At 43.9% G+C, this 24,036-nt stretch overlaps 1 protein-coding gene across 2 annotated transcripts; it reads left to right on the top strand.

Moving 5' to 3' along the window:
• Positions 1–4,571: 4,571 nt before the first annotated feature.
• On the top strand, positions 4,572–22,371 carry TP53INP1 (tumor protein p53 inducible nuclear protein 1). 2 transcript variants are annotated; one of them, XM_083187032.1, is made up of 4 exons: positions 4,572–4,785; positions 12,644–12,905; positions 15,648–15,993; positions 17,031–22,371. In XM_083187032.1, the coding sequence occupies exons 2-4, from the start codon at positions 12,794–12,796 to the stop codon at positions 17,281–17,283; spliced, it is 711 nt and encodes a 236-aa protein (XP_083043158.1). In that variant the 5' UTR covers positions 4,572–4,785; positions 12,644–12,793; the 3' UTR covers positions 17,284–22,371. The 2 variants fall into 2 exon arrangements, with proteins under 2 accessions (XP_083043158.1, XP_083043159.1); XM_083187033.1 differs by lacking the exon at positions 4,572–4,785 and adding an exon at positions 4,977–5,129.
• The last annotated feature ends 1,665 nt before the right edge of the window (positions 22,372–24,036 follow it).

The raw sequence follows: 24,036 nt of genomic DNA, 5'->3' as shown, positions 1-24,036 counted from the left end.
TATAACAGAAATCTCCCTGACACAAGTGGCGATAAAGTTGAAGGTGTTAATGCACCAGCCAATCAACTCCTAACTGTCATTTTTTCAAAAAATCTGATTGGCTGGTGCGTTATCACCTTCCCCTTTATCACTGCTTTATCTCTTTTACATCTGCCCTGTTGCAAATGGACAAATATTCTCTGGACAGCTCTGTAAAAATACTGTGTGCTATAGAAATATGTTAAGTATGTAATAATATACAGTAGAAGTGCTTTTTTGGTTTGGAAAATCGGGTCACCCTCCCGCCCCCCCCCCGGAAAGGTGGGCAACCCTCCCGGATTCTGGGGGACCCCCGCTCCCCCCCCCCTCCTGATTGCATCTTCCCCTGCCCCTGACCGCGGCGTTTAAATAACCTTATCTGCCGATCTCAGGGGAGGGGCCGGAGCTAAGTGGCATAATCGCGTCATTTAGCCCCGCCCCCTCCACGAAGATCAGCAAACTGGATCACTTTTCTTCATGGGGGTGAGGCTTAATGATGTCACGCTTAAGCCCCGCCCCGGGAACTCCTGCTGAAACAAGTCTCCTCTCCGGGCTTCTCCCAGAGAGGAGCTTTCAAAAGTCGGCAACCCTGCAGTAGTTAGAAGGAAAATGCACACTGCAGGCTTCTGTGATCTGCTGCTACTTCTGGAGATACAACATTGGATGACATGTGTGACCATACGATATCTGAGTATCCTTCAGAGGCAATTATCCTGGTGACATCTGAAATATTAACAATATCTCTCTAATCTTAAAGAAGAAAATTTTCGCTACTGGAGAAAAATGTTTTCTGTGTCTAATGAATAATGAAAATATTCGAATTGATATTAACACATCAGTAAAAGACTGATATCTGTGTGTAACGTCTGTATTGTCTTTAATACTATTAGGATCTGCATCTCACAACCACAAGGTGCAGACCAAAGTGACTAACGTCACCCCCCCCCCCCCTTTTTTTTTAAGGAACTAAAAATAAATGTTACGTTTTAATTAAACCAATTTAACATATATCTAACTAAAGTGTGCCCCAGGTAAGACTAATTCAGTCTTTTTTTTTTTGCATTCTACTGCAAGAACCCATTTTCCTAGTTGAGTTCCCTGAAACTTTTACTGGGAGCACCACCAACAGGCTATATCGCAGATTACTTCTGATGATATTCATGTTGGTTGACATTATCAAATATTGACCTAAGATTGTGTGCGGATTCATAAAAACCTTTTATCCTTCAGGTCCGCAATATATCAGCATTAGGCAGTGGCGTAACTAAAATTTGTGCGCACCCCTGCCAAAAAAAAATGTTCAACGTCTCCCCCCCCCCACCATCGCTGCATCTACTCCGGCTTCTGTTGCTGCTCCGCTGCAGGGACCAGCAGATCTTCCTTTCAGCGGTTCCGGCGCTCCTCTTGATACAATGAAAATGTCCCTTGCAAAATGGCTTCCGCTTCACAGCAGACAGTTATTAGAAGCTGCAAGAGGAGGCTTTTGCCTCCTCTAGCATCCTCAATAACCATCTGCTGTGAGGAGGGCGGCCATTTTGTGAGGGTTATTTATAATTAAAACAGGAAGAGTGTCAGGACAGCAGACAGCAACAGACCCAGCAACGGCAGCGGCTCCTGTTAGAGGGGCAGCAAATGCTTCCACAGACCCCCCCCCAGGCCCAAACTTACCTAGTGCCTCCAAGGCTATTGTTACACCACTGGCAAAAGGATGTTAGGGAACCACCTGAGGTCACCTTGACATGGTAGGTGGAGCCCACATTTTTGACCAAAATTCCATGTTAAAGTGTAGAGTTTATTATAATTGTGTTGGTTAGTAGTGTTCTTAGTGTGTATACAGTACCTACATTTTCCTTTTTATCTTTGTAAGCCTCAGGTTACGCAGAATGTCTTATGTAATCATGCTCAAATGCTGGTGCTGTCATCCCTAAATGGCCGCTGCCTGTCAATCAGGCTGCAACGTCCAGGTCACTGTGAGCAATGTTGCAGGAAGGAGTTTGCACATGCACCGAACTAATCTATCAATGAGTGATAAGACTTGCTGTGCATTAAAAATGGTGCGCCAGCCAATCGGCTCCCAACTGTCATTTTTCAAACACATGACAGGAGCTGATTGGCTGTAGCACCATTTATCATGTGCAATGAGTTTTATTGTTTACAGGTTTTTAAGGTGCCCGTACATGGAGCTTTTCGGGTTTACGATTTGATGCGTGCTCCTGCGCACATCGCATCATAAAATCCAAAATGTATGAGTTGCATGTTACTCTTTGAACTAGATCTCATCATATCTAGTTCAAAATGTACGCTGCTTTAGCTCATCGGATGCGTTTAGAACTAGATATGTTGCGCTCTGGTTCAAAACTCACCGTGCGCATCACACTGGCCCTTATTCTGATCGGTGCGGATATTCCCGCATGCGGACGGACCGCCGATGTTGATCGTCTGCGCATGTGCAGAGGTCACTCTGCGCATGTGCAGGCGATTTCGCCGCACGGATTCTTTACACGCCGCACAGGGGGCGTAGAGGGGCGTGAGGGGCTACTTATCCTCATTACCCTATGCATACGCCCCCCGTTTCATGGGCGTTCCCATGCAAACGCGGGGCGTATGCATGGTAATGAGGCCGTGACGCGTGGGTACGGGGCGGGCATCTGACATCGCCGGATGTCAGCTGCCCGCCCCCATACATGTTTTCACACGGACAAGTGTCCGTGTGGTCTTGTGTTGCGGGACCTGGTGGAGCGTGCGGCCCTGCATTCGATGTTCGGCGACCATCGAATGCAGGGGCAGCTCCCAAGACGGAGGAGGCGTATCCCCGTCCAATTTCATGCGGATCGCCACATATCCGCGTACGGACGGCAGGTGGCGATCCGTATGGAAGGCGGGGATTCGCCTGCACGGTTGCGGCCGCATATTCTGATCGGGCCGCACCGATCAGAATAAGGGCCACTGTGTATGGGCGGCATTACCCTTGTGGATAAATAGTCCCCATAGTTTATAATATCTTATATACCTATTTGAGGTCATCGATGCTAGAAAATATCAATAGTTTGTAATTGGTCCATGGCGGACATCCATTGCAGATGTAACAATGTTTTCTTTTTGTCACATGGCCTTTCGATCCATTGCCGCTAGTGATGCCCATCATTGGTTTTACAGCCATCAACAGAATGCATTCAACGTGCTATCGATGCTAGCTCATCGATAGTTAACCATACCATGAACAAGCCTAGCCTGTAGCTTCAGTTTAGTTCCTTTTATAATTATCCTATGGTAGGTCTCACTGTATAGTGTTACAAACACTTTGTGAAGCTCAGTTATAAAAGATGAATATAATTATATAGATAATAATGTTATGAGAATACATAAGTCTGACACAGGAGCAATAAACCAACAAGCTGGTTTACATAAAACAGCAGCTTACAGCAACCACAAACACTTGTGCAGAAGTCTCAGAAGGTTACCAGTGAGGACATGGGTCAGATAAAGGCGCATATGCAAGGGCGTAACTACCATGGGTGCAAGGGGTACAGCTGCTATGGGGCCCAGAGCGGAAGGGGGCCCATCTTTACTGTTTAAGTAATGTTTTACACAAATTTAACACCATCAGTTGCGAAATAGGGGGCCCTTGAAAACTTTTGCTATGGGGCCTACGAATATCTATTTACACCTCTGGGCATATGTGCTTACCGTAACGGGAAGCGGTCATCTATTAGAATGAACTTAGGTCTACAGTCATTAGGTCGACCCCACTAGGTCGACTGGCAGGAAGGTCGACCTGACTTAAGGTCGACATGGGCCAAGGTCGACATGACTTAAGGTCGAATTTGCATAAAGGTCGACATGAGGAAGGTCGACTGGTCATAAGGTCGACATGGGGTTTTTCACTGTTTTTTGAGCCGACATGTGCCGACAGGCGGTATTTCATGCACTACCATCCACTAGGGCGTGGAGGAGGTTATTAAAGCTGTGGCGAGCGAAGCGAGCCACCGTGCCCAAAGCATTGCGAGCGTCCGATTCTCATTGCCAACTGTGTCCATGTCGACTGTGTCGACATTCTGATAAAAAACAGTTAAAAACCCATGTCGACCTTATGACCAGTCGACCTTCCTCATGCCGACCTTTATGCAAATTCGACCTTAAGTCATGTCGACCTTGGCCCATGTCGACCTTAAATCAGGTCAACCTTCCTGCCAGTCGGCCTAGTGGGGTCGACCTAATGACTGTAGACCTAAGTTCATTCTGATAGATGTACCGATTCCACAGTAACTACCTACAACACAAATGTCTGATCACACTGTAGATGGCTGCAACTGGGAACTTGGAGGCACCCTGTTAATAAGGCGCCTCAGGGTGCACCAGTAACAGGTACTACATCAGCAGCAAAAGCAGCTGTACTTAGCGCTGCCCGGACTTGCCCATGGCCCCGCCCACCGCCTCCTCCCACTGTCTAGCTGTGACTGACAGCCCGGCTTGTGTATGAGCCCGGCCGCAGCAGTCACGTGCGTTAACGACAGCCCGCCCCCGATCTCCGATTGGTCGGCGGGGGGGGGTACCGTGACGTCGCGCCCCGATCAGCTGTTTCCAAACTCCAGTTGTACAACAACAAAAGCTTCAGTTTAAGGACTGAGGCGATAACAGAAGCAGACACCGTTCCGCGCCGCCGCCACAGCAGCAACCTTCCCGTTACCGGCGGGCTTACCGCAACTACCTCAGTAACTTCAGGGAGACTACTAGAGCCGGTATACCGTCCGAAATCACCGGCGACGAGTAAGTAACGGTGCACGGACCGGTCGCCGCGTTGCGGGGGGGCTGCCATAGGGTATGAGAGTCGGGGAAGGGGTAAGCTGCGTGACGTCACCGCCGTGCAGGCTGCAGCAGAGGTGCCAACGGTTGCTCGGGTAGAACGTTCGCAGTGCGCCGCAATGGCAGCGTTCTAGAACGTTAGCGTTTGGAGAGCAGTTTGCGCCGCGTTAGCTCGCCTGGGGACCCCCGCGTTGCCACGGGTAAGGGGCGCAGGGTGACGTCCTGGCCCCCGGCCCGGGCTGTTGTTTTCCTCTCGGTGGTTGCGGCCCCCTTCCTTTGTGTGACACTGATGACGTTTTACGGGCTGAGTGAGTTTCAACAGGTCTCCGCCTCTTACCGCTGCCCATGGTGTATCTTCACATGGGTGACGTAATGGCCCAGGATCCGTGACGTCAGCACCCCCGTTCGCCTTCTCCCTAGGTGACCCCTGGGCATTGTTGTGGGTAACAGGGACAATGAGCCACCTTCCCTCTGCGTAGAGTAGTGGAAAGGAATGCTACATTGTATCATTGTGCAGCGCTATCACACCCTGCCTGCCTGGGACACACTTGTATCTGCTTGTAGCCTAGATGACTGTGGATCTACAAATGTCATCAGCTCCTGGCATCCAGAGTAAGCCAAGGAGCTGCTGGGCGTTGTGGTTCTTCAGCAAGCTCCGATCCAAGTGTGTCCTAGAGTGATCCCTGGTCTGTGTCTGGTTATTTGGAATAACAATGCTAGCACTTGTTTTCCTGGCACTGGGGAGGCACACGGATGATCTGTTCCTCTGGCTGTGTTCCTGGGAAAGTTAATAAAACGTGCCAGATTGACTCGGGCAGACCATTTGTTACCTAGGCTAGCGGGTTTTCTATGAAAATGCCAATATCTGGATATGTTCTCTGACAAGGGAAAGAGCTGCATTTGTGCATGTCGCCTGTGAATAATTTTTTTTTACATTATCACTATATATAAGGTGGGAGTGCTGCTGCTGCTGATGAATTTGATTTAAAAAATATATATATTAATATTACCCACATGCTTTGGCCCTGACTTTTGGTTGGCTGTTAGTGCAGAGGTCTATGGTAGCTTTGTGTACCCTTTTTTTTTTTTTTTTTTTTTTTTTTTTTTTTTATTATTATGTAAGCATCTTGTTCTTGTGTATTGTGTGGTATAGCTACATAACCATCACACTCACACAAGTGTATCTGTTGCGGCATGTAAATACCCTTTTACGAAGATCAGACTAATGCTACCTATACACTTGTGAGATATTGCATGCAATTATTTGATTTCGGCCACATCTGGCCGATAAATCGAATGATTGTATGCATTTTTAAGGGACCATGCGATGCGTGGGCCTGCCATTGAATGTCATGTTGATAGATAGTATGTGCTGCTCGTAATATCTATCGAATTACAGGAGCAATCGCATGTGGATTTTAACGTCTGAATGCAATCCGCGGGTGGGGGGGCGGACGGAACGTAGGCGGTGGCTTGGGGAGAGGGGGCCAGAGGGAGCCCTGCCGGTGTCTGTCTGTCTGTCTGTAGTTTAGCACTGTGGAGGAGTGTTAGCTGGCGGCAGGGGTCAGCGGTGGCGGCAGAATTGTTTAAAACATTGGGCAGCCCTCTGATTGCCTGAGCTCTCAGCCAATCAGAAGTGCCGTTCCTGCATAATTTAAATGCAGGCAACAAGCACTTTTGTGTGAATTCTGACTGCTGTAAAATGCGTCAAGTGCAGTGATGATCCGCAGTAGCAAAATAATCATGGCCAATGGGATTGGCCCCCTAATACCGAGCTTCTTCAATCTATGGATGCTTTGTGCACCGCATGCACAGGTTGAGTTTGCTGTTTAAGCATTAGCAGTCTGTGGACAAGAGTTGTATCCGCTTTTGCACTTTCATCCACAATAAGGCCATTTATGTTTATTAGGGCCACATAAATACGTAGATTCGTTTATACTCCCAGGGTGGAGTGAGTTGCCATAGTAACAGTGTGGAAACTTCCCCAATGGCACTGCAATTCTCTTCCCTTGGAGCCTGGTCTCACCTCAGACTTGTGGAATTTTGTTTGTGGCACTATGGAGCTGGGGTACTATAAGTGCACCATATGGCCATGCTTAGGGGGTAATTCAAACTTGATCGCATGGCTGCAAATTCACGCAGGGGCCGTTTAGAGCTAAGAAAAAAAAACCAGGCATGAGAGAATAAACGCTGGGAGAGTCAGGCAAACCGCTAGGTGTGCCTGACCGTTTTAGGGGAGGGGGTGTTATCGGCTTCAGGTCAGGTATTCCTTTTTTCATTGCACTGCTGAGTAAGTCTGTGGCGTTGCGGTGCCTACGATGACTTGTGCCCAGTGTAAAAATCATGCGATGGTGAGCCCGTTACGATGGGTTTTGGACATATACGCTCGGCTGCGAATGAGTGTGTACGGCTACACATTCATTCGCAAGGCAGGATTTCACTCTAGCGGGGCAGCGGCTTTACTGAACACTGGCCGTCTGTATTTGTGGCTGTGCAATCAGGTCTGAATTGCCCTCAGTCATATGACCAAAAGTAACTTGTGGTAATTTGAATAAGAGAGTACGAATGAATTAAGCCCCTATTGGACAAATGGATAATTCCGTGTGTACACCGGGCCTCATTATGTCTGAAAGGCATCAACCACTGCAATCCATTCTGAATGCAGCTGCGAGGCTGATCTTCCTATCTAGACGTTCAACATATGTTGATCCGCTCTGCCAGTCCCTCCATTGGTTGCCTGTATTTTACCATTTTCAATATGAGATACTTCTACTCGCATACAAAACCATTAATCTGATTACACTAAATCATATCTCTTCTCTCAAAATATATCCCCACCATTCCTCTCCGCTCTGCACCAGATCTGCGTCTTTCATCCACACTCATTACTAGATCCCATTCATAATTACAGGACTTTCTTTGGGCAGCACCCACCCTATGGAATGCCCACCCTATGGAATGCCCTTCCACACACATTAACTCTCTACTAGCCTCCAAACTTTCAAGTGTTCCCTGAAAACTCACCTCTTCAGGCAAGCCTATCATATTCCAGAACCCCCACACAACCTCCAGTAGCATTCATATCTAATTGAATACCATCAGGGCTGCCTTGTAATCTGGTGGGACTACCTTGCTATGGATTTCTATCTTTATGTATCCCTCTTATTATACCTATAGATTGTAAGCTTGCGATCAGGGCCCTCCTACTTCTATTGGTCGGTTACTACCCAGTTTTGTCACTGTTTCCAATTGTAAAGCACAATTGGAATTTGCTGCACTATATAAGGAACTGTGAAGAAATAAATAAACCTGGGATAGAAGTCTGGGTCGGCGCCCCAGCTATTGTGACCAGGATTTTTCCCAGGGGTGAAACCAAGTGTGAATAGTGCGACCAGACTGAGAGGGGCTGAGATGGGGTGTAATGTAGAAGATCTACGCAGTCTAGATAGACAGTTGTTAGGTCAACCCCATATAGTCGACAGTGATTAGGTCGACAGGTAAAAGGTAGACCGTGGGTAGGGCTGACAGCTGCAGAAGGCCGGATCTTTGGAGAGAAGTCAATGGTTTAGCAGCCCTTATAACAGCGGTTAAATGCTGAGTACCTGATGGATTGGAAGAGGTGTCAGCAGGGCCGGATTAAAATCTGTGGGGGCCCTGGACAACAAAAGGTCTATGTTGCACTGTGTAGAAGCATACAGCAGGCACTAGCTACAGAGATGCTCAGGACCGCCACTAGAAATTTTGGGGCCCGGGACTGACCTTCAGTCCGGGCCCCCAGCAGCACAGCGCCATATCTCCCCCGTGCCTGCCCCCTCCTGCCAGCACCCTGCCTCCCCCTACCCCATCCTTCAGCCTCCACGGTCCGGAGCGCACACTGCACAGTGCAGCCTGCAGAGCGCCGAGCCCCTCTGTGTTCTAGGCTTGGCGCTCTGCAGGCTACACTGTATTGTGCCTGGTGCCGGGGGGGGGGGGGGGGGGGCTGTGGGCAGCTGCCTGGGCCCCTCCAGAGGCTGAGGCCCAGGACAGCTGTACCCAGGGCACCCCTTGTCGGTGGCCCTGGAGATGCTTGCTGTCAGTGAGGTCTGTCAGCTGGAAAATGGGTACATGAGTGGTGTGTGTGTGTGTGTGTGTGTGTGTGTGTGTGTGTGTGTGTGTATGTATGTGTATGACATTTGTTTGTAGTAGCATGACATGAGAGCAGTCATTCAAAACTGGGGCAAGCCAGTATAACCTGGATTTTTGGTGAGGTGAAAAACACAGATGGTATGCTTGAAAGGGATGTTTGCCAGGGGAACAGACCATGTGCACTGTCATATTATGGGTGATTCTGGTGTTATGGGCGCTCCCTGCTGGCAGTCTAAACAAATAGGTGTCTACTGATGGTGTAATGGTTAGCATTCCTGCCTCACAGCGATGAGGTCATGGGTTTGATTCCCACCATGGCTCTAACTGTGCTGGGTTTGTATATTCTCCCAGTATTTGCGTGGGTGTACTCCAGTTTCCTCCCACAATCCAAAAATAAACTGGTAGGTTAATTGGCTCCCAACAAATTAACCCTAGAATGTCTGTGCGTGTATATGTGGTAGGGAATATAGATTGTAAGCTCCGCTGGGGCAGGGACTGATGTGAATGTTCAAATATTCTCTGTAAAGCGCTGCGGAATATGTATGCGCTATATAAGAAACTGTAAATAAATAATACTGGAGCAATTCAATTGTTGCTCCGATCAGATGCCCATTGGTGACATTAGACGTGTGTTTTTTTTTTTTGTTTTTTTTTTTTTTGCAACCTCTGCAGGTGGCAGAAAAAAATGTGCAGAAGAACTTTAGTTTGGTTGCCCATACCAGGACTATAGTCTGATTTTTAGCTGCTTTGTGTGGATAGATCCAGGGATTTTAGGTGCAATACATACTAATGGTCACTTTTATCAGAGACATTATTGAATTGCTCCATTGGATTCATATTCATATAGATGCCCAGCAGGGGGCGCCCAGCACAATTGAAGTTTCTTTTATGCATTGTCAGTCTCTGAACTATTTAAACATACATAGCCTAAATATAAGGCTGTCCTTACAGGGACATTAGGCTCAAATAGGGTTTGAGAGGTAACTGTATGGTTAAACGAAGGGCCAGACTAGATGGGGCCCAATGGTTTTTATCTTCTGCCAAATTCTGTTGCAGTAAATCATTAACCGCTAATTTTACATTTTCTTGGTGACTGAATAGAAGAGTTCTAGGTACTTTCTGTTGTCTTTTCTTGACCCAGGAAATTGATTTATCTGAAGTTTAAGGCAACAATGCTTCATAACGAGCATTTGTTTTCCTTTTAAAAGCTACTTACCTTTTTCAACAAGATATGTATTGAAATCTAATACCAGGGAGTCAGCTACTGGCCATGCTCCTAGTCCCTCTGTCACCGGTGAATAGATGCGGTGCGAGTGACACTGGTACTGTCCAACAAAAATCGAGACAGTTGGGAGGTATACCTCAGTGTTAAGGAGCCCATACACGGTCCGTTGTGTAGGGCTCCGTTCTGTACTATGCGATGGGCCCTCCCGCGCATCACATAGTACGGTACAAAAAGTATGTGCTGCACATACTTTTTGTACTAGGTACACATCGGAACGGATCGCAGTGCATGCACTAGGGATGCCATCCGATCCGATGTGTACTTTAAAAGTACGAAACGGACCGTGCATTAGATATTAGTGGCGTACACTATTGATGCCAGTGCCTCTCTTCCACTGAGCCCCTCATATTTCGATCTTCTTTTCCACCTCTTTTTGAAGGCTGTAAAATATGGCCATCACTTACACAAACATATCTTGGTCCGGTGATCATAGATACTAGCCGTCAGCTAATAAACAAAAAAAAGAACAGTTTGTCTCTGTATTATTGTTCAAGTGCTTGCAACATATTTGTGTTTTGTTTTTTGTTTTTTTCCATACCCTCCCCTATGGGGAGGAGCTGGGGCTGTTGTACTGAGCATTGCATAATATCAGCAGGTTCCAATATATATGTCACAATAAGTAAGTCAACAGGTGCAAAAAAGTTTTGCTATGGCCAATACAAGTAACCTTTGGCGAGCGCTGCGGTAGTGGAGTGAGTCGCCTTGCCCAAAGCCAGTTTACGAGGGTACAGACTTCCACTGATTGTGTTTTAAGATATGTTAAGACATACAAAAATTATACCCCAGAAACGTAAAAATAATGTAGTCAATCCTTTTTGACCATGTTGACCTTCCGCAGCTGTCATCCCTACCCACGGTCTACCTTTTACCTGTCGACCTAATCACTGTCAACTATATGGGATTGACCTAACAACTGTCTATCTAGACTGCGTAGATCTTCTACATTACACCCCATCTCGACCCCTCTCCCAGTGCACACTGCTGCAGTCTGGACCCATACACACTGGGTGATTTTGAGCTGGGAGAAGCTCGGTTTTCAGTTTGCACTGCTTTTAGGTGAAAAGTCGTAGTAGTTGCAGAGAGCTCCCTAAACTGTGGAAGAGTAGTCGTGTGGTCTGCAGATCTGAACACTAGCTGATCCTGCCTATCCGATTTTATTACGATAACAAAAAAAAAAGTATAAATCATCATGCATATCGTTTACTGCACCCAGTATATCATTAACAATGCACGATAATTTGAATATGCGTGACCATATCAATGGTGACTGCATGTTTGGCGGGGGTCCTGGGGCTGTCAGTGAACGATATCATCAACGATCTTGGTCATTGTTTACCCGCGTGTAATTTTGTTTTTGCGGAACTGCCGATATTGCTCATATCATCAGCAGTGCCACCTATCAGACAGTGTGCACGGACCTTGAGTGTCAAGTAATGATGTGTCCAAGTTTTTTTTGTTTTGTTTTTAAACGGCAAATGGAATTTTTTATTTTTAACACACTATTTATAAAAGGGTGTAGCCAGGTTCCTAATATAACCCAGTAGAAAGTTGTGAAGTAACTTTGGCAAAAGTGAACCTTCTCTTCCCTTACTGGGGCCTCTGTGTCCTTGCTTACCTTCTGGTCTGATTGACCTCTATTGAGATCACTGGGAGGGGCACATAGTACATTCTATTAATATGTTTGAGTTGTTCAAAGATCCAGTATCTGTATACATAATGAAATGACTCAATGGAAAATGAGGATTTCTGGAAAAGCACAACAGTTGCTTATGGCACTACTTGTAAACTTTGCCTCCATTAACCTTTGGTCCTGTTTTTGGTAAAAAAAAATGTTTTATTTCATAATGTTTTTTTCTTATGTGAGTTATTGTCGGAATAGGAGCTCTGCGTTATATTTCCAAATGTTACATTACACTAGTCCATTGTTTAGAAATGGTATTTGTAGACAGCTTGGGACCCTACTTATCAGGCGTTCAGTGGCTGCCATATACGCAGCAGCGATAAAGACTAGTTACACTGCTGTTTATCATTTTGGGGTTGTCTTGAGAAAACCCAGCATGTAAGCAAACGGTTTCTATAATTTGGGTATAGCAAGGGTAATATTGCGCCCCCTAGTTGTTGCAGGCAGGACAGGCCACTACCGAGCGGCCCATTTATGCGCGCAGTAGTTGCCACCTCCCAGCAACCGCCATTACTTATCAAACACATTTCTGATGCCGCCTGAATTGATGACATCAGCGACTTACGTGTGTACCCCCAGTGTAATGCATGCGCCATATGGGTTTTTAGTTGTTTAATTGCTCATCCATGTGAAGCTCCGTATTGCACGCAGCACTGAATCAGGCCTAACACATCTTTCAGCCTACAAATTGTGTATTGTAAGTTGCTCATGATCTTTGTATTCTCTCTCAGGTTTTATATAGAATTGTGATTCTTCTTGTGTACGTCCAGAGCTGAGACCTCCATTTATGCACTTTATCACTGTTTGTGCCACCCGGCTAAGCCTGAGCCATCACTGTGACATCTGAAGGACTGCATCGCGGAGAAACTTCTTTCCTTGTAATGTTCCGAAAGCTCAACAGCATGTTCATGGGAGATGCTGGCAGTAGTTTGAGCAAGGAACCGGAGCTCAGCGAAATAGAAGACAATGAATGGATCTTGGTTGACTTTATAGGTAAGATTTTGAAGTCTAATATGAGACCATGTTCTGTTTTCCCAAGCGGAAAAAAATCTATTTCTGGGGGCTGCTGTGATAAACACCTGGAGCCTTCACCACATCACTCCAAACAAATTTAAAAAAAGCATGCAAAGTATTGTCTTCAAATAGCGCCACAAGTAGTTGCCATTCACCAAAAAGTACACCAAGTCCCAGGTAGACCTTCCTTTTTTTTAAGTATGAGTCCTCTTTGGTCGTGTTAATTCTTTGACTCTGAAAATAACTCCAAAAAAGGATTAATAGTGCAATACTGCCGGTACACCATTTGATTCTTTATTAGCTCAAATTCGCACTCACATAACCATAAGTAGAAAATCGCATGTGAATATTATGATTATTTTCTTCTCAATGATCTTCTTATGAAAAAGGAACTGAAACATGCAGCACTGTTAAACAATTAAAGTATTTATTTCACAATTGCACTCACATTAAAACAAATTAAAATCGCATATCACCAATAAATTGGTCAGAATCCTCCTGAGGCTCCAATACACGGGCAGTGGAGATATCCTGTTGATGGTGTAAGGAAAGCCCTGGATGCCAGTCCCGGAAACAGCCACCAGAAAACGACTCCTTTACAGGATTCCCCACCGCTGTTCTGGTCCTCAGATGTAAAAAGTGACTTGTAGCTTAAGCGCTTTTGGACATCATATTCTTCATCAGAAGCATAAGGCACTCCTGGTATGATAGGGCTTATATACCATGCCATTTTAATTTGTTTTAATGTAAGTGCAATTGTGGCAGTGTTTCAGAGACAATCTATATATAAATAGAAATTCTAACTTTGCTGTCTCAAATGTTGTTGTTGTATGTGGCTTTTTTATTATTAAGCGTGTGTTTGTCCAGAACACCTGAAGAATGCCTTCTTCTGTAATGGCTGAGTGGCTTAGTTTTAAGTAGGGGCACTACTTACATATTACAAGGCTTATCATACAAGGGATAGTTGCAGACCAAAATTATTAAAATTTAACTTTTATTGATCTTTAGAAAATGACTGAAAGCCAGTGAGATGTAACCCATTAATCGGGTGAATCTTTATTCACAATTTTGTTTGTGTGTAAGGGGAACACCTAACATTGGCACTATACAAAGTGTATTGTCTCATATAAATATATGCTTGTAGGAGCCCTAATCTGCAGGACTAAAGTGTTTGTAAAATCTGACTAATTACTTACCTGACTAATATTAACCTTTATAAATCTTATGAGTACTTGCACCCTCTATCTGCGTGACTGTACCGTGGTTTGTTAAGAATAACTGCACTACATATGGATACAATTCTGTCTAAGTAAAGCTACAAAGTATGTGAACTGCAAACATTGTAGCAATACGTGACATATCCCAATCCTAAATGGGGCTGCATTTACACACTGAGCGGCTTTCCCCGTGCCCGGCGCTGTCAGCAGGGGGGCGGACGGCTTTGCATAGTGCAGGACTACGCAAAGCTGTCCACAAAGCTGCACATCTGCAGGTAATACCAGCAGGTGAGCAGCTTTCCTAGCGATGATGCGCACTCCTGCGCCATCGCTCAACCACAAAGTTTGAGCAGCTTTCAGCTCAAAATCACCCAGTGTGTATGGGACTTAAAGGTCTGTGTGGACACCCCAAAATTCTTTCAATGGCTTCATTTGAAGTAAGTTGTTATAATGCTTATATGGACAAACCTTTTTTATTTTTTTTTATTTTTTTTCTTGGAAACCATTGAGACACTAAGCAGAAGGCTAGGCTTACTTTTAAGAGAAGTCTGGCCGTTTTAAAGGGCGTACACGCGTTGAGACATGTGCTGAGCTATTTAGGGCAGGCTATTTCCCGGTGTCTAGATCGCCGATGCACATGCAGCAATGTGATCTAAATGATTTTACGTCTGCAAAAAAAACCAGTCAGGATAGTGTTTCAGGATGACTAAGGGCCAGATGTATCAAGCTAAAAAAGTGATAAACAATCAGCCAATCGGCTCCTACCTGTCATTTTTCAAACCTAGCCTGTAACATGACAGGTAGGAGCTGATTGGCTGGCTGCGTATCACTCTCCATTTTAGCACTTTTTGAAGCTAGATAACTCTGTCCCTTATGGCTTATTTTGTGCACACAGAGGGATTTGCAGTCACATTATTTCTTTCTTTGTATAATATTACTTTCTTGCTCTGTCACCCCCCCCCCCCCTCATTATCATGTGCCAACATCTGTTGTACTTTACCATTTTGACTGTAAATTCCATTAAAACTAACCTTAAAACAGAATTTCTCAAACATAGTACTTCTGAAAACTAATGGCTTCGGTTTTAAATCCATCAATGCTTGGCCATAGGTGACTTAATTACTACCTCAGTCCACTTGATTTGACCATCTGTGCTGAACCATTTACTTACTTTAAAACCTAGACTGTGTTTGGAAACCTCTGCCTTAAACCCCCCCCCCCCCCCCCCCCCCCCCCAAGTTCAAGTTTTCCAGTTCACCTAGCAGGTGCAAAAGAATAGTCATTACTCTATGGCATAGTCTGCAGGTAGAGCTATTTATTTCACATGGTATTCTGTGGAGATCTGGAAACTATGAGCTGTAAAAGGGGCCGGGACTAAGCTTTAGAACAACTGAACTATATCATTTATTGACCATCTTGGTAATATTGTGGTGTGTTGTGTTTTTTGGTTTTTCACCCATTTTAATATATAATTTTTCTTTTTTACCTGTCTTGCTCACCAAAGTGGATACCCGCCCCAGGACACCAGAAGAAGCTTCCGCATTTGAAGAAATAAATTATGTTGCTGAAGACCCTGACTTGTCCTACACACCAGGTGCCTTTGAACAGTCTGGGAATACTATTGACTCATTCTTTGTCCATTTTGATTCATGTCCTTTGGAGGAAAGCTGGTTTGTTACTCCACCCCCTTGTTTTACTGCTGGAGAGGTGACCACTATTGAGGTGCATACTAACCCCTTGGAAAACCTTCTCATAGAGCACCCAAGCATGTCTGTCTATGCTGTTCCTAATCTTGGCAGTAAGCAGGCAGCTACACATGATTCAGTCTTTTGCAACTCCAGTAGTTTGAGGTAAGTTGTTGTATGTCTAGCATATGCACATGCGATACGCTTTTTATTTGCCAAATCTTAAATGAAGGCAACAGCAAAATGTAGACCAGGGCTGGCCAAACCGGTCCTCGAGATCTAACAATGGTCCACGTTTCCAAGATCACCTAGCTGGTGCGCAGCTGTAGTCATTACTAATGGTCACATTTTCACACATGCTGCATTCCTTCCTACTATAGATCCAAGGTGGCCTGAGAAACCTGAACTGTTGGTAGATCTTGAGGACAGGTTTGGCCACCCCTGGTGTAGAGTAAAATGGATTGTGTTGTATATGGTGTGGATATATATTATATTATATTTTTAATTCCTATATTCACGTTTAGGAGTTCCCTTGTAGGTAATTGTATTGGCCCCCATGGTCTGTCTTCACATTTACTGAAAGATTGAGTTCTAGTGCTGCGATCACCTTATACCCCTTTCACAATCGCAGACCCGGGTCATACCCAGGAATGTGTTCCCGGATGCATCCCGGGACACTACCCGGGAATGTACCCTTTCACACTGGCTACCCGACCCGGAATGAAGTCGGGCGGGTGGCGTCATCTGGAGGCTTGGCCGGGGCGGCGCTGGGAGGTGTCAGCACCTCCCAGCGGCGCATTTTCACTGCAGTGAACGGGATCTGGGTCACGCTGACCCGGAATACCCGTTCACACTGACCGCATCCCGTGTCGATTCCGGATTCTACCCAGGTCAGGACCTGGGTAGAAATCCCGGACTGCTGAACACGGGATATTCGCCCAAGACACTTTCACACTTAGCTAAATCCCAGGTTGATGCACGTTCATGTTCAAAAACCCGGGATATTTTTGTAAGTGTGAAAGGGGTATTATATGCATCATCTACAAATTGGTGGCAAAGTGTCTTGTGAGAATTTTCCTCCCTTATGTCTTTTTTTCTTTTGCCAACCAATGAATATGGAGTAAGGATGCCAGCACAATATACCGTGCTGTCCAGAGTTGGAGATTTATATATAATTTTTTGAATTTTACTTTGTCTTGCAGACTGGATACAGAACGTAAAAAAGTGGTTCAACATGTTCATTGTTACGTTGCTTCTCTTGCCGCTCGCACAAACTGTCTGGACCAAACCAAGACTTTTCGTTGCACTAAGTTGTCAAAGCGGCCATTGGCAAAACCTCTTCTAAACCGAAAGAGCCTTAGACGCCAAAATCTCATTCGAGGTTGCCATCCACGTCCGATCAAGCACAATGGGCTCCTCGTCCACCAACCTTGCCAGCGTCGGTACAATTATTGAGTGAATGTGTGAGCGTCGTTTTTTTTTTTCTCAGTGCACCCCAGGGTGTATATAATGCACCCCAGGAGTTGCATTATATAGACCTATATTCAATTAAGGTTGATCTCAATGCAATATCCCCTCCTGTTGTTAAATGATTCTCTCCTTTCAAAACACAGGGATGTAGCTTCTTATTACGCATCGATATGTTTAAACGGTTAAAGCTTTCCAGCTTTTAAAATATAATAATTTTGGCATCTCTGTATGGGAAAAGCTGTAAACAGTTTGTTTCACGGCACATCTATTATTTTATATTTTATTAACGGCTTTTAATGCAGTTTTCATGCGCAATTTCTTGAGCTGACCGGGTCAGCGCAACATCCAGAGCATCGGCCCAAACTGCCACAGTTCATAAACCCGTGCGATAATAAGAGCAAACAAAAATGGGTTTAGGAAGTCCATGATGCAGCTAGAATAACAAAAGCTACACCTTCTAATCTGTGCTGAGAAACCTTTTTTATTCAAATACGTTGGGTCATTCAGGACCCCTTAAAACTAAGTGTATGCATTTTTTACAAATATATGTTATGTTTATTGTGACAACAAAATATAAGTCTTATGCGACCCGTCCTCTGTGCTGAGTGATGGGATTAAAGGTGCCCATACGCTAGTAAGATTTATCTTCAGATCTGGCTGGTTGGAACAAAAACATGGTTATGGATGAGTGACAGTTTGTCAGTTTTCCAGCATTTCCAAGCAAATGGGTCAACTGTCATTTGCTCTCATCCATAACCATGTTTTTGTTCCAACCAGCCAGATCTGAAGATAAATCTGTGTGTGTGTGTGGCCACCTTTAGCACAACCGCTCAGCACACATCGCGGGACACCTGCGATGCTGTGTGCTGAGCGACCGTGCTCAGCAGGCCTTTGCCTATACATTTTTAAATAGGCAAAGCCCTGTGATCTAGCAGGAAAGCAGTGCAAGCACTGGCTTTCCCGGCGAGCGATGACGATGCGTTGTGCATCACCATCGCTGCAGGGCATACACGTGTAGCGATCTGTGCGCTATTTCTAAATTATTTAGTCCGATCGCTTAGAAATGGGGCAGAAGTCGCCCCGTGTGTACGCCCCTTTTATAATCAGTGCTTGGAAAAAAAAAAAGGGCTGAGATTAACATCTTCTAGCTGAGATGTAAAGGAGGCCGGTAACAGTTGTTGATTACCAGCATTTCATAGTGTGACAACCACTGTTGGGTACAGCCTTCTGACCAGCTGGGCCTGTTCCAGTCTTAAATCTGTTCAAATTTTTTTATGTAGGCATTTTACTTGTTGGGCATTGTATATAAATTCATAAACAGCCAATGTATATATAGTATTCTAAGGAAGCATTCACAAAAGAATAGAAAAAATGGTTTTTCAATTCTTTTTTGGAACTTTTCTGTTGTCCCAGTCTGGTTTAACCCTTAATATGGGTACTCCCCTATAAGATTTCTATTAACCATGTATGGTTACAACATGAATCTTAATGATAAATGGGGAATGCTCAAATCTGGCAGTGCATGATGGGATGTGCCAGAGGGCCACAGGTTGGACATGCATTCTCTAGGCTAGGCCAGGCCTGGCCAACCTGTAGCTCTCCAGGTGTTGGGAAATGACACATCCCAGCATGCTAGAACTGTGGCAAAGCATGCTGGGATGGCCAGGCCTGCTCTAGGTTCTGTACCGGATCATTGAATCTGAAAGCAAACTTATCAGCATCATTGTAAAAACGAAGTAACTTACTGTAAACAGAATATTTTATACATTCATCCCTTATGTTAGACAACTACAGAGGGACATTTAAAAAAAAAAAAAAAAACCCATTGTGATGGTTTATTTTTAATACATTATGAACTATTTAAGCTGAACATGTATATTATTATTTCTCATGAAAATATCACTTCATTTTCTATAAAACAGAATATTTCTAGTGCAACATATTCACTGCTCAGTGAGTATGAGCAAGGCATTTTTAACATTTAACTTAAAAAAAGCTTTTTAATTAAAATGCATTTTATTTATATACTGTACAATTCCTCGGTTATGTTCTTCTTATAGAACCCTGCCAATATTATGACAAGCTTAGGTCTGTTAAGGCAACATGGCTTCCATTCAAGGAGAACAAGAGGGAAACTTAAACATTCATGTTGGAAACTTTGAAAAGTTCTAGAAGACTTTGTATAGAAACATACTGTACTTTAAAGTAGATATGTAATAGTACCAAAATGTTTCTCATAGTCTTTACTGTATGTACTCACTGCTTTGCCTCAGGCATCATATGGAAATGAGAATGGAAATGTTTTCTACGAGTGTTCAGGTGTACATACACACTATAGTCTGGGCAGTAATATAGCTCCGATAAGTCTCCAGATAGTGAGTGGTATGAACGAATTAGGATCCTTCCTAGTTGTGTGCGTGGTCGTCTGATTGCGTTAAGTGCGTCTCATAGGATCCGGCTGTCCAGTCAGTGCACTCTCATCAACTAGACCATGGGTCTGGCCACTGTACATTCAGGATGAGAGCCTGAAAGTTACAGAGTGGGGTTACTCTTAAACCAAAAGATGCCCCACTCATTAGTAATTATTATAAAGCGGAAACGTCTGTCTAGTTTCACATCAGTTTGACAATTCTGTTTTACTATTTGCTCAACCTCTGCTTTAGAAGGTCTGATTATTCAAGTTAAATGTAAAGTTTGAGAGTTGTGGAAATCCGTCGGCATCATTGTCCACTTAAGGGGAGATTGACCATGCCTACTAAAGAGGACACGTTGGGCTGTTTCCAATAGCAACCTGACAGATTCTAGCAATCCTTTTATATAACTATGATTGTATGGGCATAAATCTCCCCCCATACAGTATAATGCAAAGTACTGATCTTGGCCGACTTTCTCCATAGAACACGGTTAGAAAGAGACTGTGTCTGTGTCTGTGTTTTTGCGTCTAGATTTTCTTTATCCTGTATATAATAGTAGAGCGTAGCCATTATCCTATTATGTTTGGTTATCGATTGAGAAAAGTGTCACTTGGTGGCTGAGATCTGTAAACATTTTATAGGTCTGTGTGTGTGTGTGTGTGTGTGTGTGTGTGTGTGTGTGTGTGTGTGTGTTAATATGCTTATACGCGAGATGTTGTTTCATACCTGGTTATGGATCCTCAGATTCGTATATCTCTTGTGATGTGTTCTCCTGCGAATGTGCTTACACAAATATGGACACTCTCCTGTCTAGTGGGATTTCTGTGTAATTACTATCCACTGGCAATTAGCATTCTGTATAATCTCAAGATTGTATTTAGGGGGATGAATGTATACTTAAAATGACATTCTCAACTGGTCAACTATGCTTCATTTTGTCACAAACATGGACTAATATGCAATCATTTGTGAAGAATCAGCTCCTACCTGCCATGTTACAGGCTGGGTTTGAAAAATGTCTGGTAGGAGATGATTGGCTGGCTGTTTATCAATCTCCACTTTATCACTTTTTTGAAGCTTGGTACATCTGGCCTAAATTGAGCAATATAAATCCAGAATTTGTTTTTACATAGAGGGGTATAGAACGGTAACTATGGGCTGATTCGGTCCCCCGCTTGTTCCTACGGGGGACCGATGTTGAAGCACTGCGCATATTAGGTTGCGCATTTGCCGACTTGCACTGTTGTCCGCCCTGGCTTCGTCCCGGAGCTCGCAAATATGTTGCTTAATCTGCGAATTCGTACATCAACTGTCAACTCTGAATCAGACCCTTAAGCCAGAGACCTGCTATAAGATTCTGTCCAATCTTTCTGGTTGAAACAAAAATTTAGTAGTCTGGGAGCAAATGACAGTCACCCCTTTTGTTCCCAAAAGTCAGAAACTAGACCAATTTAGTATATATTTAACCAGTTTTTCTGAACTTCCATTTTCATCTGTTTCCCAGTGTTTAGGAATAAATGGTCCCATTGTAACTTGTTCTCATCATTACCAGAAAGATTGGGCAGGTAACGGAACTTTCCTGCACACGTCTATGTGCCGTGTTGGCCAGGGGAATTGAGTTCACCACATTCAGTAACTTCTATCTGTTGGGTAGATTTCTGTTTGTTGCTGTGAATACAACCGATAATCCTAGGAGTGAGTGGAATACATCGATCACACATTGGGATATATTTACTAAAGTGCTGGTTTTTAAAGGTTAATATGTTTCCCATAGCAACCAGTTTACTTATCCTTCTATATCACCTTCTAGAAGATCATTTGGCAGTCTGCCAGCTCTGGCAAGGGTTCAGGATGGTGCACAGAAGTAGTCCTACTCATTGTGAGTGCGACGCAACCCAAATGACATCGGAGGGTGTTGTTTTACCCGGGCGCCTGCATAGCAAAGGCGATATTCTCCTCCCTGACGCTGATCCAATATGGCGATTAATAAATAACCCCGCAGATCGGCAGACATTGCTTTCCCTGATATCTTGAATCAGGCGTTGGCAGAACGTAAAATTGCCCAATACACCACTTATTGGGCACCTTATGTCTGCACCTTAATGCCTGCACGTCTGAAGTATCCGATTCGGGAGGATCCGACCGCACTTGCTGGGAGTCGCATACAATGTATTGTGTAATTTTTAACCCGCTCATTTTCTTTTGCACCTCTATGGGATGAAAACTAAAACAATCCAGGTTACCCCCAAACAGTTCATAATTTCCAGGTCACCCGGCAGGTGCACAGGGGTATTCATTGCTCGCTGACACATTTTAAAAGACACACCAGTAAAATTCATCTGGTGATTCTGTAAACCGATCTGGAAACATGAACTGTTTGGGGTCTGCAGGGCCAGATTAACAATGGGTCGGATGGTGCTGCAGCTCCAGGCCTCCACCTAAAAATAGGACCATCACCATGACAGCACGATGATCACCAGACACACACTCGCACACACTAACTGCTGAGGCATGGCACAAATAATACTTTTTTTTTTTTTTTCATAGAACCTTTCATGTAAAGATATAACTTTTTTTTTTTTTTTGTTACAGGGAACATTTAATGTGTAGAATTATGTGGGAGTGGATTCTTTGTGGGAGTTTTTTTTTTTGGGGGGGGGGGGGGGTGGTGGCTGGGCTGCATTGACTTGTAATCCTGGTGGCAGCCATTTTGTATTGCTATCTACCAGGTTAGCGACGGTTCAAGTAGCAGGAGCTCACTATTGCCAGTTGTACACCACAACTATGTGATTAATCAATACATTATTTGTACACATAGGCATGTACAGGACTTATTGTGTTATTTTTTTGTTTTCTTTGTAAATTTTTTGATTTTTGTAGATTTTCTTTTTTTAATGAGTAATATGATAGATGCTTTTACCTTAATATACAATAGCTAGAGCTCAGATTAAGGGCGGTCGCCATGTGTTTTTTACAAATATTTTGCTATGCTTTGACCAGCAGAAATATTTTGTCATGGAGGAATTGGTTATCGCTAGAAAATGTAATCATCCTCCATATTGTTAGCGTTTATATTTTGCAAATTGGTCAGTGTGTACCCACTATATTGTTAATTATGCACGCTCCCGCACATCATTAACAATAACCCTTGTATGCACATGCAGCTTAATCTGACAGAACGGTCAGACTGCATGTACAGCGCAGGGGTCTGTGACATCACTGATGGATATCCTGAACAATATCAAACAGTGTGTATTCACTATATCATTCTCCCACGGCACCGGTGATCGTTAACAATATTGGCGGTGTCGGGGATTGCTGAGTGTGTGTGTAATCGGCTTTACTGTTGTGTCCTTGGCTTTCAGTAATAGTGGTAGGCCATAGTTTTCTAATGCCAGATCTGTGCCACCATTTCAATGTATGGATTTTTTTTTTTTTGGTTGATTACTCAGGGTTTATACAATTCAGCTGAACATTTGAATAAATAAGTACTTAAGGTGGCAACGTTTTAATTATGTGTGTGTGTGTGTGCGCGCGTTTTTGTATGTGGGTTGCTTGTCATGTCTGCTTGTTTTTGTGTTTTTGAATTTTTTTTTTTTATTTTTCTTGTGGGATTTTTGTTCTGGGAATGGGATATGGTGGTAAAGCAGTCCTGACTTTCCAAGGCTGGTAATACAAAACACTTGTGTTTTTTCTGCCACCTAAGAAGGTCCCTGTGTAAGTAAAGGAATTTTGGCAATCAGTTTTATGCATCAATACTACTTTGAATATGCTCCTAACCCAAACAGCTGGCTGTTTTGTATGTATCCTTTTGGTGTGGTGTTTTTTTGTTTTAATTATTATTATTTGGTTAAATGTAGCATACTATGCCATATGTATCTCCTGGCAAAGATCTTTTACAACCCATATATACTTGAATAGACTAGCTGTTATCGTTTCAGATGCATCTAATATTACAGCGCAATGTCCTAAGTGTTTCCAGTAAACCTGCCTTTATACATTTCACCAGTATAACTATGGTGTAATATGCCGATTGTATAGAAGCTCATATACTGTAGATTAATGGCTGCCATACTAGATTGTTTTTTTTAAAGTTGTCAATTATAATTAATCGTCATTTGCTAAGTTTTGGTTAAACCACTGCTTGATCTCACTCACTGTTCTCTAAATGGTGCTAATCCCTATTCACCAATAGATTTGTAAATCCATTGTATACATCAGATGTTGTGGATGCACGTATATAATTGGTGATCAGTTGGCGCATAGAGACAAGATCGTACTGGTTATGTTACTTTGACATACTTTACCCCCCCCCCCTCCCCCC

Source organism: Crinia signifera, chromosome 5, assembly GCF_055691185.1.
Source record: "Crinia signifera chromosome 5, ASM5569118v1, whole genome shotgun sequence".
In the NCBI taxonomy this organism is placed as follows: domain Eukaryota; kingdom Metazoa; phylum Chordata; class Amphibia; order Anura; family Myobatrachidae; genus Crinia; species Crinia signifera.
Note: the sequence above shows the minus strand (reverse complement) of the source record. Positions and strands in the feature narration are given on the sequence as shown.

What these genes read in the sequence shown, in the direction of transcription:
- TP53INP1 (XM_083187032.1), top strand. Translation starts at nt 12,794, where the DNA reads ATGTTCCGAAAGCTCAACAGCATGTTCATGGGAGATGCTGGCAGTAGT. An exon ending in GATCTTGGTTGACTTTATAG is followed by an intron (nt 12,906 to 15,647) that starts GTAAGATTTTGA and finishes TGCTCACCAAAG; the next exon opens with TGGATACCCGCCCCAGGACA. An exon ending in TGCAACTCCAGTAGTTTGAG is followed by an intron (nt 15,994 to 17,030) that starts GTAAGTTGTTGT and finishes TTTGTCTTGCAG; the next exon opens with ACTGGATACAGAACGTAAAA.